The sequence below is a fragment of the Rhipicephalus microplus genome, chromosome 2 (assembly GCF_043290135.1).
Source record: "Rhipicephalus microplus isolate Deutch F79 chromosome 2, USDA_Rmic, whole genome shotgun sequence".
Taxonomy (NCBI): Eukaryota; Metazoa; Arthropoda; class Arachnida; order Ixodida; family Ixodidae; genus Rhipicephalus; species Rhipicephalus microplus.
This window is the reverse complement of record NC_134701.1, coordinates 163,733,831-163,753,256: the sequence shown is the minus strand read 5'-3', so window position 1 is coordinate 163,753,256 and position 19,426 is coordinate 163,733,831. Positions and strand designations below refer to the sequence as shown.

At 46.7% G+C, this 19,426-nt stretch overlaps 1 protein-coding gene across 1 annotated transcript in view; it reads right to left on the bottom strand.

Moving 5' to 3' along the window:
• LOC119170598 (transmembrane 9 superfamily member 1-like) overlaps nucleotides 1-19,426 on the bottom strand; it is a 112,210-nt gene that overhangs the window by 87,198 nt on the left and 5,586 nt on the right. The window contains exon 2 of the mRNA XM_037421813.2: nucleotides 2,751-2,840. Coding sequence (XP_037277710.2) covers nucleotides 2,751-2,840 — 90 coding nt within the window. The remainder of the gene's footprint in view (nucleotides 1-2,750; nucleotides 2,841-19,426) is intronic.

Sequence of the window (19,426 nt, the reverse complement as noted above, 5' to 3'; positions counted from 1 at the left end):
GCCGCGGCGGTCGCATTCCGACGGAGGCGAAATACTGGAATTCCGTCAACTGTGCCGGGTCAGCGCACGTCAAAGTACACGCGCAATTTGCGGAACACTCCACCGCGGCGTTTCTCATGATGGTATCACAATTTACGGCTTAAAATCCAAGATATTGTTAATAAAATGTTTGCCAGAACAAGGGTACGCGTCCAAAGTAAATAAACGCACCCCCCCCCCCCACACACACACAGATAATATCCTAATAGGTCGAATGTTAAGTCAACAATCTCAGTACAGCAACATAAACTCTATAGGCTTCAGCAGGCGCCAGAGATGAACAAGGCGCAGCTACTTCGATTCGGCAGTTTTACCACGCCTGTGCCCACAAAAACGGTTATATTCGCTTCGCCGGGTTGTTGTGCGTCAAGGGAAACCCGGGAAATAACGTTTACATTGCCCAGCCCAGCCGAATCGCACTTCCCACGTACTGCCAATATTCGACCGCGTGCTGACTCCCAACAACTCGTGCGTGGAATTTTCGCGCACGCTACACGGACAGTTAACAAGGACGTGATGAAGATGAGGGTCCTTTTACAGCCGACGCATGGCGACTGAATGCATACACTCTAGAGGCCACGAGGAAACAGCGATATTCTCGTTTCTTTTCGAAGCTCTAAACGATTTTTCAAATATTCGTAAAAGAACCCTTCTAAAAAATAGGACTGGCACGAAATCAATGGTTCACGTTCAAGTTAGGAGATACTGAGTACATGAGATTGTGGATCATGGGAATTCTTAAAATGAGGTACGACTAACTGTCCGCGTGTCAATAAAAAAAAAACGAATTAAATGAGCACCTGAAATCGCAACGGCACCAGGCGGAGCAAGTCTCAACCACGCGCTCATCTGCACGTGGCCTCCGAGATCCTCCACGACGACGCGAAGGAGCGCAAAGTTAACTTGAGCAATGCATCAGGATACACGGACGCCGAGGTGCGCATGCCACAGCCAGGCACCGGCCTAGGAAACGGATTAGGGTGGTCTCCATTTTCTTTTTTTTTTGGTGCTTGCCGCCATTCGGCGTAAGCACTTCAAGTGTGTGCGTGGTACAGCCAAACTTCAAGGTAAAATATATCACCGAATCTAGAACAAAAAAAAAAAGGTACATGGTCGTCTAGAAAACAATGTGCGGTGAATATTTTCAAATGTGCTATACCAATGATATGTGTAGATTCAACAATAGACTTCGCACAAACTACAGGGCGAGTAGAGCCAGCTTTGCAATGCAGAAACCTAAATAGCACTAGCATAGAGTTTGCAACTTTCTTTTTCACGCATACTGTACATGCATCTACAAATAAGAGCAAAAAACTAATGTAACAAACGTTGCATAAACTATATACATTATTTGCGTGGTTGAAATTCATTCATAAAATTTAATGAAATGTTGTACATGCTGTAGCTCTTCATACTGTGACTGCAGGCAAAATTCATTCGCAAGACCTCCTTATTAAGGCTCCATGAACCACCATAACTGGAAGTCCCGGGAGCAACAAATTACACATGACTTCGAGAAACGTAACGAAGGAAATTTCGCTATGTTTGAATCCCCAAGGCAGGACTTTCGACGAAAATGAAAAAAAAAGAAAAAAGAATAGAAAGAGAAGTACGAAAAACGAAAACGACTAACAACGGGATGCCGGGATGCTTGCTGAACTGACTGCAGCGGGATCTGTGAGGTGAAAAAACGCGAACGCAAGCGAAAAAGCAGCCAGGTGGTAATCCCGGCTGTAAAATTGTCGGTAACTGAACTGACCGGTAAAATGATCGGTAACTGATAGTCGCTGTAACAGCAGAGCACACCAACCGCGACTGAAATGTCATCTTCAAAAACTTCCGACACGGTCTAAGTTTTGTAAAATTGCAATCGCTTTGCATTTTCTCAACATGGCCTCCAGGGCACTGTCCACACTATTAATCGCACGTTTGCCAATGCGTCAACAACCGATACTTGTTGATCCACCCAAAGCATGTTTGATTGCGAGGCCCAAACGCGCGGTCACCAACAAAGTACAATTAGTGAACGTGACAAGCACCAAAACACCCATATTTACAAGAAAAACGTGAAAGCGAATAAGTTCAAGAAAGTGACTGCAAGATTTAATAATAATAATAATAATAATAATAATAATAATAATAATAATAATAATAATAATAATAATAAAGGATGGGGTTTAATGTCCCAAAAGCACGGTATAATTATTAGACGCCACAGTGGAGAGCTCCGGAAATTTAGACCCCTCGGGGCTCTTTAACGTGCACCTAAATGTATGTACATGAGCTTTCGAGCATTTCCCGCCTCCATTGAAAATGCGGCCGCCACGGCCGGGATTCGATCCCGCGACCTGTGGGTCAGCGTTTGAGCACCATAACTACTACACCGCACCGTGGCGGCTGACTAAAATTCTGCAAAATCTCGGTTCAAAAATGAATATACAATTCCCTCATTACAAGCGGAACTCGCAAATCTGGACTGCATTGAAAACATTAAAAAAATGTTCTAGGCGAAGTAATCACAATTCTCAGGTCTATCGGTTCGTTAATTGTACTCTTAAGAGAAGAAAACGATGCGAAGCAGTAAAACTTCGCACTTCTGGACGATTCAACGCAACGACCTTGAAATAGTTTTACACGACGAGGAGGTTTTTCAAACAGTGACGAGCCACTGAACATCACATGTACTAGATAGCAAGTAATCGGGATCTGACCTTGTCTGGCCGGCATACTGGCAGCTGGTAGTAGTGGTACGTCTCGTGCGGGTTGAAGTAAGGTCCAACCTTGTTCACGTACATCATCACCTGCAAAATAAACACGTGGAATTGCAAAACAAAGATAAAGTCGGGTTGAAAACCCAAACTGCTCAGTAATTATGCGGTACGGTGCACATCCCAACCTTTCGCCCCCCCCCCCCCCCCAAAAAAAAAACAGTATTCATAAGCTGAAACCAGTGAAGCCGCGATCAAAGACATAATAGACTAGTGGAGATAAAAAAAAATCATCAAAGTGGACACAGAAGGTAACATAGAACAAACTGTTTACCCATGCACAGTCGATAATTTTCATTTGGAAGCAGTACCAGGACGATAAGTTACTTCGTTGTATCTGATATTCGTTGTAACCGTAGATAATAAAATCAGGCGCAAAAAAATCGCTCCTGGCCATGTCCGCGGGGCTTACGAGCGAAATTTCCGCAACTTTCTCAACCACATTTTAAAACAAAATTTTAATGCCACAACCTCGGGTATATTATCGGCGTAGTAGTGAAAGGCCCCCCTTCCCCCCCCCCCCCTCTTTTAAAATTCAATCTTCCTAGTTTCGGGCCACGCGCAAACCAAACGTTTTTTCGTAACAGCCAAAATCGCGGCGGGTTTCGCGTTTTCGGTTTCATTACAAAGAAAAACAAAAACGTCACTGAAACGAAGAACACCAACCAAATTTCGTATTTAGTTTTTATGACCAATAAGTCAGTACATAACTGTTCGTCATAACAAGATTCGATCCTACATGTTCTATTAGCTTCAGCCCACCTCCTCGAATGCGCTGCTGCTTAAAAGCGAAGGGACACAAATCGGTGTGGCACAAGTCACTTCTACAGACAAAAGTTTATTCTGGTGGGTGGCTGCTTTCTATAAATAGATAACAGCGAAATTCCTGAAAGTGTTTCAATACTAATCAAAGGTCCAATCATGCAAACAATAGCAAATATCGCTGTAGAAGTTACTGCGCTGCACATATCAGCAAATCGGTAGGGAACACGAGCTTGAAATGGGATAATTTCCAAGTACGTATTGCAATGTGTTCGCGGTAACGTTATACATAGGAATACTAACGCAAGAATCGTGAACTTTGAGTTAGCTGTATGTCATCTTCGTACTCGCAGAAATAGGCACTCTTTCCGTTAATGACCGCTGCAAATGATTTAATATTGACCCTCTTAAATAAAAAAATAACATATCGGCCAAGTCAAAAATATTTCTGAGCATAAAATGTACACGCATATACATCACTGAAACCAAGAGTGGTGGTTTTTCCCACGATATCGCAAACCACTTACAATGAGTCAGACTGAAATGTTTAATCAGGAAGCATTGAACACACAACTCCGCTTCGACAAAGCCTTGGCGACCGGACGTAGCATACGAAAGTTTATTGATCAGCTGCCTGCTTTCGTAAGTGTAATTTTTACCTTAGCACTAACTTATATTCTACCACGACAAGAAATGCCGGAGGTTAGACTAAGCCAATATGCAGGTTTTATAGTTTGATGTAACTACCATTGTATATTTTGATGTAGCTACCGTAAAGTGCCTTCTTGTAAGGATCAAAATCGTGTCCCACCCGCTACAGCTCTACAGTACAAAATGCGAGGCCTAATTAAGCCTATTGTCAGAAAAATTTTGTGAATTACCCTTGAAAACAATCATTCTAGAGCACACATATAAAGTGCCAAATTCCAAATAGATATCGAAGATATGCACCGAAAATATGTGGTGAAACACACTCATGTGCTTTTAACCTTTAGTACGTTAACTGAAATGTAAATGCATTTAGCAGATATATCTTGTCTGAAATATACATATTACCTTATATTGTTTAGCTAAATAAATTGAAAGAAGGTTCCAACATACCGAATCGACACAGGTGAGGCACCCCCAGGATGAATGTGGCGGCCAACTTTACTCAATAGCGCCTATTTCTACACATTTGTTTATGAGGCAATGGATTATGAGGACTGATTTGACTGATATGCGGAGTTTAACGTCCCCGAACCTTCACGTGATTATGAAAGACGCCGTAACGGAGGTCTCTGGAAATTTAGACCTCCCGGGTTTTTTTTTTTTAATGAGCACCCAAATTTGAGCGCACGGGCTTACAGCATGTTCACCTCCATCGAAAATGCAGCCGCCGCAGCCGGGATTCGATCCTCGACCTGCGGGTCAGCAGCAAAGTACCTTAGCCACTAGACCTCCGCGGCGGGGCGGTTTAATTGATCGATATGTGGGGTTTAACGTCCCAAAACCACGCTATGATCATGAGAGACGCCGTAGTGGAGGGCTCCGGAAATTTCGACCACCTGGAGTTCTTTAACGTGCACCCAAATCTGAGCACACGGGCCTACAACATTTCCGCCTCCATGGGAAATGCAGCCGCCGCAGCCGGGATTGGAACCGCGACCTGCGGGTCAGTAGCCGAGTACTTTAGCCACTAAGGCGGTTTATGAGGACTAAGCATACGCTATAGATTGAAGAACAAGAACCACGTTCTGTCATAGTTCGCGTTTAACCGGAGGCGTGCCATTTCTTCAGGAACGGTCGCACATCAATAAGAATAAGTAATCTCCTCGAAACGGGCACAAGAATGACACAGGCTGATCTGGTGCCCAGGACGAGCTGGCCCAGGAGGGTACACGAGAGAGCCGATGCCTATAGCGCGAGAATTCACGAACCGCGCACAGCGGCAGTCACCCTCTCACCCTTGTTCCACATCCTATGTGACAAGGACTACCCACGCATCTTCGGATACCGGAGAGGTGCACGCGACAAAAACACCACAGTGTCGCTTATGTATTCACCGAAAATGAGTCGAACGAGAAAGCCATCGGTCCGACAGGCAATCAACCCTCTGGCAGCAGCTACAAACTCGCAGTCCGCCCTCTCCTGTTCCCTGCGTCCTGAATGTCATGCATCCGCAATGCGCATCCTTCCATACAGCCCGGCGGATCCGCCCCCCGCGGGCCATAGAGCACCTAAAACCTGGGAGGATTGGGACACCTCTGCGTTCAGAAGACACAGTTACGCAGACCACGGCTGGCGACCGGGCTGCCAGCGTGAAGGTCCACCACGATGTGGACGCTTCAGAAAAACGGGTCATGAGTGCATCCCAGAGTCTGTGCTCAAAACTCCTCTGCTTAACATCTTTTTTTTTCTCACGTCAATGAATTGGTCCACTCCGTCTCCCGAGAGTTTTTTTTTTTTTTTCTGCACATCCCCTGATTTTCAATGCCGCTGCTAAAGGCCCGTCGTCGACCAAGCAACAATGGCACGAGATGACGTCGTATGGTGACGTCATCTCGTGATAACTATTTTTTGCATCACTCGTGTCGACACCGCACAACGCCGACGGCCAATTGTCGCATTCGGTGAAACACTATAAGGCGTGGTAAAAAAAATCCTATTCAGGAAGTGTAAGGGCTCTTTTTGCTTTATCTCACGGGCAAACCCGGAATATGAGTTCTGCCCTAAATAAATAAATTAATTGATAAATAAACTGTGCCCCCCCCCCCCCAAATCCCCTCCCAATATATAAAAGGTGAGGACGTCATACACATCCGTACAAATTACACAAAAATCATGAAATTTATTGCGATTAGCAAGCAAAAACGCCCTACAGAATGCTTTCGCGTTGATATTGTGCCACAGATATAAGCAATATTTGCTTTTTAATCAACAATGCGCACATGTATGAACTCACAAACCAGATCAAGTTTGGTGGGCTTTGAGAAGTGGTTGATTGGTGGCCTATAGTAGCTGAATAGTTTCAGTTGACAGACAGACAGACAAAAATTTTTGCACAGTAGTATCAAACAATATATCGTCTAAAGATTTACTCCACATTGTATCGGCGCACTGATTCGTGATGTAGCGGCCCGCCGACATTATACTATACGTACCGCGGAGAACTCGTAAGAGAACGCGAGACTTGGCTACCTTTCAAGTAGCAATAATTAACTGATTACCTTCCCGGAAATTTGGATCAGTAGGAGGAACAACTCGCCAGCCAGGATCTGGAGGTGCAGTTAACACTTTTGTGCCGCGCCAGTCTGGCGGCGGAAGCCAGTGGAGCGATGGACATCGGGCCTCATTCACCCGAGAAATTCTTAATCCACTTTCCCTTTTCTCACGACAGCTTCTCTCTTCTCTCCCTTGTCAAATCAGATACTTAATAAGCCTGCTTACATCAATGTCACTGAGCGTAAGCGAAGAATGCAAGATCTTAAACGTCCGGTTCAAGCCACATATGTGCATATGATTGGGGCACACCGAAAATAAATGTGTTAATGTTATAGCCAGAACCAGTAAGTTTGCTTTCTGCTATACTGCACGTTTGGAACATTAATCCGGTATTTACGGGTAATAAGGTATAAGCGGAACGGGAACGATCCCCCCATCCTCTGGCACACCTCTTTCGAATTAAAGGGGGCGTGGCTCCTGTATTCCCCAATCTCTGACACCTCTTCATATTTTCACCCTCAGGCCATTCGATATCCTCACTGAAAAGAACAATTCTCAAAGAGCAATACTCATGAATTGTTTATACCCGCATAAGAAATAAATAAATGAAGCCTGTAGAAAACCAAAGACCTAAGTGCAGCAACTTAAAACGTAGCTGTTTGGCTTGTTATATAGCTGATTATCCCCAGTCTCGGATTACCAATCACGCCACCTCCAATTACCTGTATTTCATCAGTTGGCTCCATCCCTGGCACATTCCTCGTCTCACCACACCAGCTCATCTGACATTCCCGGCTGTACTGTATTTCAATCCATTACCTTGGCAACGTCACATTCTGTTGCTCTAACAGACGATCGGTTTTCTACTGCGTTAGTTCACCTTCCCAACTTCATTTCTTCTTCTTAATTCCAATTAAAAGCTATAGACTTCATACATTCGTTCTTAACGAAAAACATCAGGTTCCTTAGCGTAACACAGAGCTGAGCCAGTTGGGGCATATTCATTTTACGAAACAGGGCGTGCAAACACTGAGACAATAGGCAGTTATAGCATAGCGGGCTTACAGGGCGTGACAGTGATAGCGGGATCAAAGTGCGCATGCGCACCGCTTACCATACGCGCGCTATCTTTCAGATTTAACGTTACCGTGGTAGCGTAGGTGTACGCAGTGTACGTGAAAAAACATGGCAGCGCTCTTGGACGCCCGCTTCAAAGTGATTTTGGCGTGGTTGTTGAAATATTCACCTTGTTCGCAGCAAACGACTCTTTTAAAGTGGCTTCGCTTGCCTTCAGTTAGCTTCGACGACCCAGTATTACGGATAAGTAAGCGTAGTTTTTGAGATAGCTCTCCATTTCGAACGTGTCAAGGCCTAACTACTAGACCGATTTAGAAAAATAAACAACATAAATGTTTTGGCGTTTGGTGCGAGGTTAATCTTTATTTATTATTATTATTATTACTAAAATAAACGTGCAACAATGCTTAGCGACACTGCACAGGCAGACATTCTCGTCTTCTTTTCCTTTTCACTGTCCTTTAACTTACTAACCATCCGATAGGTGGCGCCACCATCCGAGCAAGGCCACGTAAACGGTATTTTGCTTAAGTGTAAGACGCTGTCCGCAACAAGCATTCGCTGCACTGTAGCGTCATTCCCTTAACCTCCGCTAACACGCTAACGGTAAACTATAACTCTCTAATCACGCTCCCATTAGCGCAGAGCAAAACAAAAGCTTACTAATTCTGTGCCCATGATCACGTCTTCTTAAAAAAAGGACCGTGACACCCAATTCTCGCTCATAATCTATGCCATGACGATGAACATATGGGTGTTGACGAATAAGCCGGCGAAATATCAGTGCACTTGGTGCAGCGCGTACTAATTTATAAAGGACATTTTAATAAACACACGAGCGGCCCAATAGTCTGACAACACTCGCGCACTCGCGAGCCGTCACGTAACGCAAGCGCTTGCTTTGCGAGCGTCCGTATCCCTGCCAACAAGTTTGTTTCGTGGTTAGCAGCGCGTACAATGGAGCTATTTCGGCTTTCCTAAGCTTCGCCGTGAAAACTGAACGATTCGAAGCGGCTGGAACTTAAGTATAGAAGACGAAGAACAGAACTGACGACAATAGCTTGCGCGGCAAATAGTTATATGCCAGCGCAGAGTTTTCAATAACCAAAACTCTCAGCAACCATTCATAATGATCCTATAACTTTGTGAAGATATTAGTATGGACGTTTCCTGCGGATAGCTCCTTTCTACGCAATCTATACCAATAAGGCCGACCGTATTCATTCAGTAAGTTATAGAGATGATTCAGTCATGTAAGCACCTTCGAATCTTTCCTGCATCCCAAACGCCGACTATGCGACGCTATTCCCCCACACCATGGTTGCAGGGAAGAAAACCGACTACAGCGAATGCGATTATTTCCTCCAAGCTCAATCATATGTTGAATTACAACGGCACATTCGAAACCTTTCTGCTCCATGCGGAGCAACCTTGTTCCATTGGCAGATTTAACAGTGCTCCCAGTAAGTTTCATTGACAAATCCGGAGCGGCTCTGCCACCAGATCCACTCCGCGGAGCAGTTCTCGCTACGCCGCGAAAAAGAGGCGGATTCAACCGGAAGTCGCACGCGGATTCAACCGGAAGTCGCACGCGGATTCAACCGGAAGTCGCGCGCGCGCAGAACGTGGCGTTCGCGTGAGCGCGCCCGTTCTCGTGAAGGCGAAAATGGCGCGAAACGCGATAAATGCGGTAGCACCACGGAGGAAGGAATGGGCAGCACATTGCAAATGCTGGGTGCTTCCGGAATCGGATGTGCTCTGGCACCCCCTGTCGTTTGCCCTGACGGGGGCGTCCGAGTTCCAATGGCAGATTTCCTTTGGGTGCTTTCCGACGGAGCGGAGTGCTCCAGCGCAGAGTTCATCGGCTCCACTGAACGTGCCGTTCAAATTAACCACAAATGGTTATGTACCGTATAACGGATGAACCTGGCCATTCTCCGCAAGGCTGACGATGGTCAACACAGTCGAAGGTAGACAAGAGCCAGACGTCGCTACTGCGTATGACATCCCAACAAGTCCACCGAGTATGATATCGAAAAAAGAGACCAAAACATTCGGGCCGAGCTAGACTAGAAGCTTCCGCCGCCTTACGGTAGACTTCCCGCAGTTGCGCATAACAATGCTGAGGCACTCTTTACATTAATAAAGTATTTTTTCGCGCATAATTCATTCCCGCATACATTTCACGCAGGCAAATACAAACTACACACACACAAAAAAAAATAAAATAAAATTCCCGCATACTGCCATGAAGCCGCCTTCCTTGCATTATCGTGAAGCATGCCGAGAAACCAAACTTAACAACAGATATTTCTACTAAACAAACAGCGAATTCGATACATCAAATAATCTGCACCCCCCCCCCTTTTTTTTTTCTGCGAGTTATATGTGGGTTCAACTGTGAAAACGATTTTTCGACATAATGTTTTGTTACGCCAATCGCGAAACTGATTCTCCGAGTTGTACACGAGAAGTTTAAAACAAAACTTCCAAATACATACTGAAATACAGGAAGATGCGTACCATCAAGAAAGAAAAAAAATTAAGACAGAAGAATACCATACGGACGAGTCTTTTTGTATTTCAGTAACCATGTACCAACTAGCCCAAGAAAAAAGTTTTATTAAGTTTTCCAAATACTACCGGCGCGGGATATCAAGGTTGCAAACCAGGAACGGCGTGAAACGCGAGAAGTGCAAAGTGCTTCCGGAAGCGCATGTCGTCTGCCTCTTGCTCTGGGCGGGATCGTCCGAGTTTTATTGGCAAAAACGTCCCACTCGGGGCGCTGCACTTTCGTACGGTACGCTCACTCATGCGCTGCGAGACGTTCGAATTATCAACGGCCCCGCCGCGGTGGTCTAGTGGCTAAGGTACTCGGCTGCTGACCCGTAGGGCGCGGGTTCGAATCCCGGCTGCGGCGGCTGCATTTCCGATGGAGGCGGAAATGTTGTAGGCCCGTGTACTCAGATTTGGGTGCACGTTAAAGAACCCCACGTGGTCAAAATTTCCGGAGCCCTCCACTACGGCGTCTCTCATAATCATATCGTGGTTTTGGGACGTTAAACCCCACAAATCAATCAAATCGAATTATCAACGGGCAGTGTAACAACGTCACGAGCAAGCAGTTCATTCAATAATTGATTGATTGATTTGTGGGGTTTAACGTCCCAAAACCACCATATGATTATGAGAGACGCCGTAGTGGAGGGCTCCGGAAATTTTGACCACCTGGGGTTCTTTAACGTGCACCCAAATCTGAGCACACGGGCCTACAACATTTCCGCTTCTATCGGAAATGCAGCCGCCGCCGCCGGGATTCGAACCCGCGACCTGCGGGTCAGCAGCCGATCTAATAATTGAGCACCAAACGTCACGCAAGCAGACACCACTATAACCGTTTGCAATTGTTTTCCCAGATTTCCTTTGGTTGCTCTCCGCCGAAGCGAACTTGCTGCATCGCAGAGTTGGTCTACAGTGTAGTTCACTGTAGTTCGTCGGCAAATCCCAATTTGTCAGTGGAATCACTATCATAGTTTCGGGGAGCACACACAACACAATCCCATTGATTGATTGACCGATTGGTTGATTGACATGTGGGGTTTAACGTCCCAAAAACCACCATTTGATTATGACAGACACCGTAATGGAGGGCTCCGGAAATTTCGACCACCTGGGGTTCTTTAACGCGCACCCAAATATGAGCACACGGGCCTACAGAATTTCCGCCTCCATCGGAAATGCAGCCGCCGCAGCCGGGATTCGAACCCGCGACCTGCGGGTCAGCAGCCGAGTACCTTAGCTACTAAATCACCGCAGCGCAATCCCGCCGAGGTAAGTGTGTCTAAGTTCATCTTCAGAACCGCCATGAAGGAAGCCGATCCGTCTTTACAGCGCGCAGTTCACGCCCACAAATAGCGTTTCCTAATCAAGAAAAAAAAGAGAGAGAAAAGGAGAGATAGAGAGAATAACACAGCCAAATACAATGGCATGAGCGTTCTCACAACCAAACCGAGCTGTGTGTAACGCCAACTGCCTAAATTCCATCGTATTATGCCGATTTCACAATATTGGCAGCTCTCATTGTCGATGGAGGCGAAAATGCTGTAGGCCCGTGTGCTCAGATTTGGGTGCACGGTAAAGAACCACATGCAGGTGGTCGAAATTTCCAGAGTCCCCCAATACAGCGTCTCTCGTAATCATATGGTGGTTTTGGGACGTTAAGGCCCACATATCAACCACTGACAGCTCTTACTTAATTGGGGCCCACAGGACTGCCACTGCATCCATGACCAATGGAAAGTGGCGCCATTACTGAACTTGATAATATCGTCAATAAGACGATCAGCTCGAAGAGTGAGCTACACCGTTCAACAGGTGTTCACTTTTATTGAGAAATCAATAATACTGACACCCGAGGCTCATTCTTGCCGTTGCCGTGAGGTTAGGTGTAAAATCCAAGATCGATAACGTTGCCCAGCGAGTCGAATGTTCCATGTACGAGTGAGGGTGCGCGAGAGCTGCCAACGATCCCGACTCAGTCGAAGAGGGCAAGGGGCGACCCTCTCCTTCGCGCGAAAAGCGCACGGAGCATACCAGCATACTGCTGTTTTTTTAAGAGTGAATACACTTTATAAGCGACCCCAAACCATCCACCGCCGTCGGCGGCGTCCGCAGTCTTCTCTCTATCTTTAAAAGAAAGAGGACTTGGCGGGCCGCAGCGCGACGCTCTACCGAATAAGCCACGTACGCGACGCTGATATCGGTGTCAGTAACGCGCCTTATACCCCCTCCCCCTTCGCTCGCTCCTCCTCTCTCCTCGCTCGCTGCAGCTGCGCGCGCACCCCTCTCTCTCGCGCGCCCACCTTCTCTCTCAGTCTCCCGTCGAGAGCGGGTCGTGAGGGGGAGTAAAGTTAAAATCCGTTGGCATTCGCCAGTGAGTTAACGTAAACTCCCCCGTGTGATCAAATTGCGATTCCCAGGAACCATTACACCAAAAAGCCACCATAGTGTGATTAATAAATATAATAGTGCAAATTAATAAATACCCCTCATAGCATCACCCCGTGTATTCGCACTTAACCATGTTCACCCTCGGGGAAATGCTTGGGAGTTTTTTATGAATGGGAATACGCGATCACTTGGCTTGCGCTCTGCAGCGATAGCCTACAGCACCATCAACCGACAGCCAAGGAAAGCTCGTCGGCTTGTGGCATCATCTATCGGCAAAAAAGACAAGAAGTCATGGCCGTTGAACAAGCGCAGCTAGATGACCCTATATATATAGCACCTAGAAAATATACCAGTATATTTCTAGACACTGTAATGACACTGCCGCTCGGGTCTGATTTTATTTATTTATTTGAATATACTGCAGCCCAAGTACAGGGCTATAGCAGGAGTGGATGAGTAATGCAGGACGAAAGCAACAGAGCAAAAAACAATATAAAACTGAAATACATTAGAGCCATACGCACGAAAACAACACTTTGCACATTACAAACAAGAACTTAAATATGTTTGAAGTGGTTAGTAGCTGCATCAAAGAAGTATTTTAATGGTAGTGAGCGAATCCTCCCCGGTAGGGAATTCCAGAGCTATTCGCAACTTTCACGACCTCTTGGCTACTATATTGTTACAAGCTGCCACTCTAGCGTCGCCAGCGCGAAGTCGGCGACGGGAATGACTGCAGGTTGGTTCGTTCCGTACGCAAGAAGAGACAGTGAAGAGATCAGAGACGTGAGAAAACAAAACAACTTTACTCTAGTGATATTGCAGCACACGGGATCTAATACAACACTTCAATACAACTAACAAAATACATCGACACTTGATACAACTAAAGAAATATATAACAGAAACAATAAATCAGCTTACGAGAGAGAACTATTACAAACTACACAAACTAACAATAATCGACTACGGAGGAGGAAGTTCGAAGATATAAACAGGTGAAGGCATACGTGTGATGACCGGCAGCGTTGCGTCCCCGACGATCGGAAGCGAGAAGTCGAAGAGAGTTCTGGCACGACTGCGATGTCGGCGGTGTTGCAACGCTGGTGGCTCCGGGAGGCTAGTGCTTGCAGGTGACTTCGAGCAGGTTGAGCTAACTCGAGGCGAAGTCCCGATGTCTACGTTGCAGTCGTTAATATCGCGTCACAACTAGACGAACGGCTAAGTTTAGGTGGCCAGCCGATACAGAGCCACACTAAAAACTTCTAGAAGAGATGCTTGTTGATCTGTTTCTACACCATCTTGGTCAGCGACTAGTCTGTCTAGCAGGGCAAAATCCTGCGCTTAAATCCCCCTCGTGTCTCCTCGCTCTCTTTCTTTGGGGACAAGAGACCTCTACCTGGGTCCAATCATGCGCGTTTAATTGATGGGAAACTCCGCCCCAAAAATATTTTGACCCCACCCCTTTTTAATTGGGAGAGGGCCCGCAACTAGCGAGAGTGACAACCTGTCGGGTTGTTGTTATACGGCTTGGCCACCAGAGCGTTTCCCACGCTTTTCCCCGTGGGAACGGTCAAACGTTTGGCTCTCAGCCGGTGTGTCTCGTAGTCTAATCCTTGTTCGGGGTATACCGCGGCCTTCTACGACCTTGCAGACGCCGCCACAGTTACAAAAGGATTAACCGTCGGCGGCGACGTTCTAAGAAGAGCACCCCATTTTGCACTTCTCGGCTCCCTTTCATGCGCCGCCGTTTCTCACGGTCAGTCGGGGAGTACGGCGCCCGTTAATTGCCGTGACGCGGTGTGGCCAAAAATGGCCGTCTGTGACATATATATACATCGCACATGGCGGTCGCTGAGATAATCGCCATGAAAGAGACGATAACAGAAAGTACATTTTTGGCGAAGACTGCTATTCTTGGCACTTCGGTGACCCTTGGATTTACGTTTTTGAGAAGGTAGGGTAACGCTAACATATTATATTAAGTAAATTAATGCCGGGTAGCATAGCAGATAAATATGCACAAAATTGTATCGCATCGAGCAGACGAACTATAAGCGCGAGAACTGCAAACGTAGAAGTTGCTGTACTCGTGCAGAAAATGGGTGTTGCATTCATTCCCGGGCCATGGTTATTTTCCAGCTAAATTTAACCTCTTAACCCCTGACAGCTATTTGGGGCGCTAGCTTGAACGGGACGCCTTAATTGTAGGCTGTGGACATTGAGGCTCGCAGTGAAATCAGAAGGCTTTTTCTCTCTACATTCCCTTTAACTTGAGAAACTCAAATGGTTACGGCAATATCGAGACTGTTCACAACGTTGAAAAACGACCACAGACGCGCGAAAACAAGAAGCAGCGTCTGCTATTTGAGGCAGTCAAACCCTTCAATCATCTCAACAGAGCTTCCGGATGCACCCGCTCAGCGTCGCCACGGTACCTGGAAGTTGCGAATATAGTACATGAAAGAAAAAATGGCAGATTCCATCTACAGAGGGAATCGATGATATGCGAAGCACGAATGAGAAAGGTTGACATCTCACTTTAAAATCAGCACAACGTTATGAGGTGGAAGTAAATGAAGCCATACCTGACTTTCGTGTCATGATTATCTTTGGATGTGTCGTTGAGCTTCGTCACCCATTCACGTTATGCGATACCACATTTGGTATATGAGAAGCTAGCGAAACGTCCGCGAGTACGCTATCAGCGTGGTATGTTGTCATGTTCTTACCTGACATGCGTGTCAAGATTATCATGTTTGCACTAGTCATATGTTTTGTCACCCATTGACGTGACGTAAGACCAAATTTAGTATATGTGGAGTTACATAGCGAAACGGCCGCGAGAACATCATGAAGGGCCCAATATATTCCAATGCAGCGTGGACGCCCGCGCACGCTGGGCACAGCGACACTACGTTAGCAAAACGGGAGCACTCTATAGGCACCCGACAGTGGACCAGAAGGCGCGACGAAGCTCTTTGGGCCGCCTCAGCATTGTTGGTACCGACCGCCAGGGATACCAAGAAAATGGAACGCTCGCTGAACCCAGTGACACGCTGAAGTGTCAGTGCCTTTTTTGGCACGTTTTCAAAGAACGCTGCCTGGGCGCTTACATAATCAGCCGTGACCCCCTTGCTCACAACTAAAAAAATGCCGCCATATCCACGAAGTGAATGATGATGAGTGGGCGAAGCTCCGGAGGTAAACCTGGTAAACCATGAATCCTCCGTACATTTTGCCCACTCGATTTTATTGCAACGCTCCCCCTAGCGTACGTCGCCGCACTATATCGAACGATGACACGCGCCACATGTGGCATCATTCCTATTTTATAACACCTCGCATCTTTCATAATCAACTACACGTACCACCGTCTAGTTTATAACATCTTGCATCTTTTGGACGGACGGACGGACGGACGGACGGACGGATGGATGGATGGACGGACGAATGGACGGACGGATGGATGGACGGACGGACGGATGGATATGGCTGTACCCTTTAGATCGGGCGGCGGCTAGCGTAATACTTAGAACTCAACGAGAGGTGGCTACATACAGGGGACGCACAGCCCACGCCTTAAGGAGCTTCGCTCCTAAAAAGAAAATGATATGCACGAGCAAGTTGACTTTTGCTGCGTCTATTCGCCAAGTTCGGTTTTGCTGCGCCTACTCGCTAGGCTGTGTGTTCTGACGCTGCCATCAGATCTCGTAAACAGCATTGCCGGGTGCCTATAGTCTGATGCCAGGCGCGACCAACGCGACCAGCGTCCGTCGGCGCGGCCCGGCGGCAACCGGCGCGAAATGCGACATACTGCATTTCGTGTTGATGCGTTACCCTGACAACACTGCGTCTCCCTCTTTTCATGATGGAGGGACACCGGAAGCGCTGAAACGCACACGCGTCAAAGCAACGCAGCGCGGCGCGCGCCTGAAAGTATATGGCAGGACCGGCGCCTGGCGTGGCAACGCCGGCGTGACGCGACGAAATGAACGCCGGCAAGCACGCGCACTGCGTCATGTCGAAATGTATTGGCGCCTTGACTGTGACATGTAGTCATGTTCTCACATGACACGCCTCTCACGATTATCATGTTTGCGCCAGTCAGATACCTTCGTCATCCATTAACGTCACGTGATACCAAATTTTATGTGAAGCTAGCGAAACGGCCGCGAGCGCATCATGAGTGTGGCATGTAGTCAAGTTCTTACATGACACGCATGTCGTGATTATCATGTTTGGATGTGTCGTTTACCTATGTCGTCCGTTCACGTCGCGTAATACCGAGTTTGGTACATGTGAAGCTAGCGAAACGGCCGCGAGCGCATCATGAGCGTAGCATGTAGTCATGTTGTTACATGACCGACGCATTTCGTGTTTATAATGTTTGCACCAGTATCATACCTTCGTCATACATTCACCGCTCGTAAAACCAAATTTGGTATAAGTGAAGCTAGCGAAACGGCCGCGAGCGCATCATGAGCGTGGCACATAGTCACGTTGTTACATGACACGCATCTCATGATTATCATGTTTGCACTAGCCACATACCTTCGTCATCCATTCACGTACCGTAATACCAAGTTTAGCATATATATACGACGCTTGCAAAACGGCCGCGAGCGCATCATGAGCGTGGCATGTAGTCATGTTGTTACATGACACGCATGTCATAATTTTCATGTTAGGGTATGTCGCTTGTGTTCGCCATGCAATCATGTCATACCATACAATTTTTGCAACATGCCATGTAAACTAAGGCACCGCAAAAGCTGCAAGACCATGAAATGTAAATTATGACACTTATAACATACATGTCATGATTTTCATGTTATGGCTAGTCAAATATGTTCTTCATACAGTCATGTTATGCCATACCAAGTTTGGTATCAATACCATTATCGAAACGGCCAGGTAGCGTCACATATGCCAAATTTGGTATTGCGGTACATGAATGGATGAAAAAGGTGTGTGACTGGTGCAAACATGATAATCATGAGATGCGTGTCATGTGAGAACATAACCACATGCAACAGTCAAGGCGCCAATACATTTCGACGTGACGCGGTGCGCGTGCTCGCCGGCGTTCATTTCGTTGTGTCACGCCGGCGTTGCCACGCCAGGCGCCGGTCCTGCCTTCTACTCGCAGACGCGCGCCGCATTGCGTTGCTTTGACGCATGCGCGTTTCAGCGCGTCCCTCCGTCACGCAAAGAGGGAGAAGCAGTGTTGTCTAAGTAACGCATCGGCATGGAGTAGTGTTACTCTATGGCATCGACGCAAAATACAGGATGTCGCGTCAGACTATAGAGTGCTCCCGTTTTGCTAACGTAGCGTCACTGTGCCCAGCGTGCACGAGCGTCAACGCAACACTGGAATATCGTGGGCCCTTCATGATGCGCTCACGGCCGTTTTGCTAGCTCCACATACACCAAATTCGGTGTTTCGTGACGTAGATCTATGACAAACTATATGACTGGTGCAAACGTGATAATCCTGACGCGCGTGTCATGTAAGAAGATGACAACAACCACGCTCATAGCGCGCTCGCGGCCGTTTCGCTAGCTCCACATGTACTAAATTTGGTATCACGTGACGTGAACAGATGACGAAGGTAAACGACACATCCGAACATGATAATCATGAAATGGAAGTCATGTACGGCATCATTTAATTCCACCTCATAACGTTGTGCTGATTTTAAAGTGACATATCAATATTTCTCATACATGCTTCGCTTATCATCGATTACCACTGTACGTGGGATCTGCCAATTTTTTCTCACACTGTGTTCCCGCCTTTCGTGATTGACACTTCTTTGTGTGAATAAGCTTTACACAGGGCTTTCTGCTTTTTCGTGAAGCACCCGATGCTGTCACCTTGTGTTGAACATTGCCTTACCCCTTAGGTAATACCACCTCTAGAGGGTCTTTAAGGCAATAATATATATATATATATATATATATATATATATATAATGTATACTTCATAATCGGTGTCCAGATATTAGACACCATGTATATTGGTATCGATAACGCTATCTGACATTTTGTTCAAACTCCATCTCTCCCCATGCTTCCGTCTTAAACCACTATGCCGGCCTTTTGCGGGATAAAATTTTGCGATTGTGGCCCAGTAGCTTAGGTAAGCTTGAAACTCCTATCGTACAGCATTCACATTTTGTTGCTATCGCATTCGACAATGCGCCTTTGCGGCGAAACTGTGGCCTTGAAAGCGAAGCTTCCACAAGTTAGAGATTGTGGTGACGGCAGCGGCGGCATAGTTCGTTGAAGCGCCTGGACCGGCGCGTGTACACAAATCCGACTGTCGAAAGTGCGCCGGTTACATGCGTATCTGTATTCATTTATATTTTGTTGCTATCACATTCAGTGAGTAACCTTTGCGGCGAAACTGTGCTTAGAAAAAGCGGGTAACGATTTAGAGTACCAGGTACTCTACTATGAGAGAGCATGAAGCCGTCCCGTGGGCTTCACACTTGATGCCACGTGTTAAAAGTCGCAGGATACCTGTATCAGGAAGTCGCGAAGATTCTACGAGTTATTTGTTAAAACCCCCGAACCGGTAAAACCCCTATACTTCGTAAAAGTACCACCCATCTGTTCTT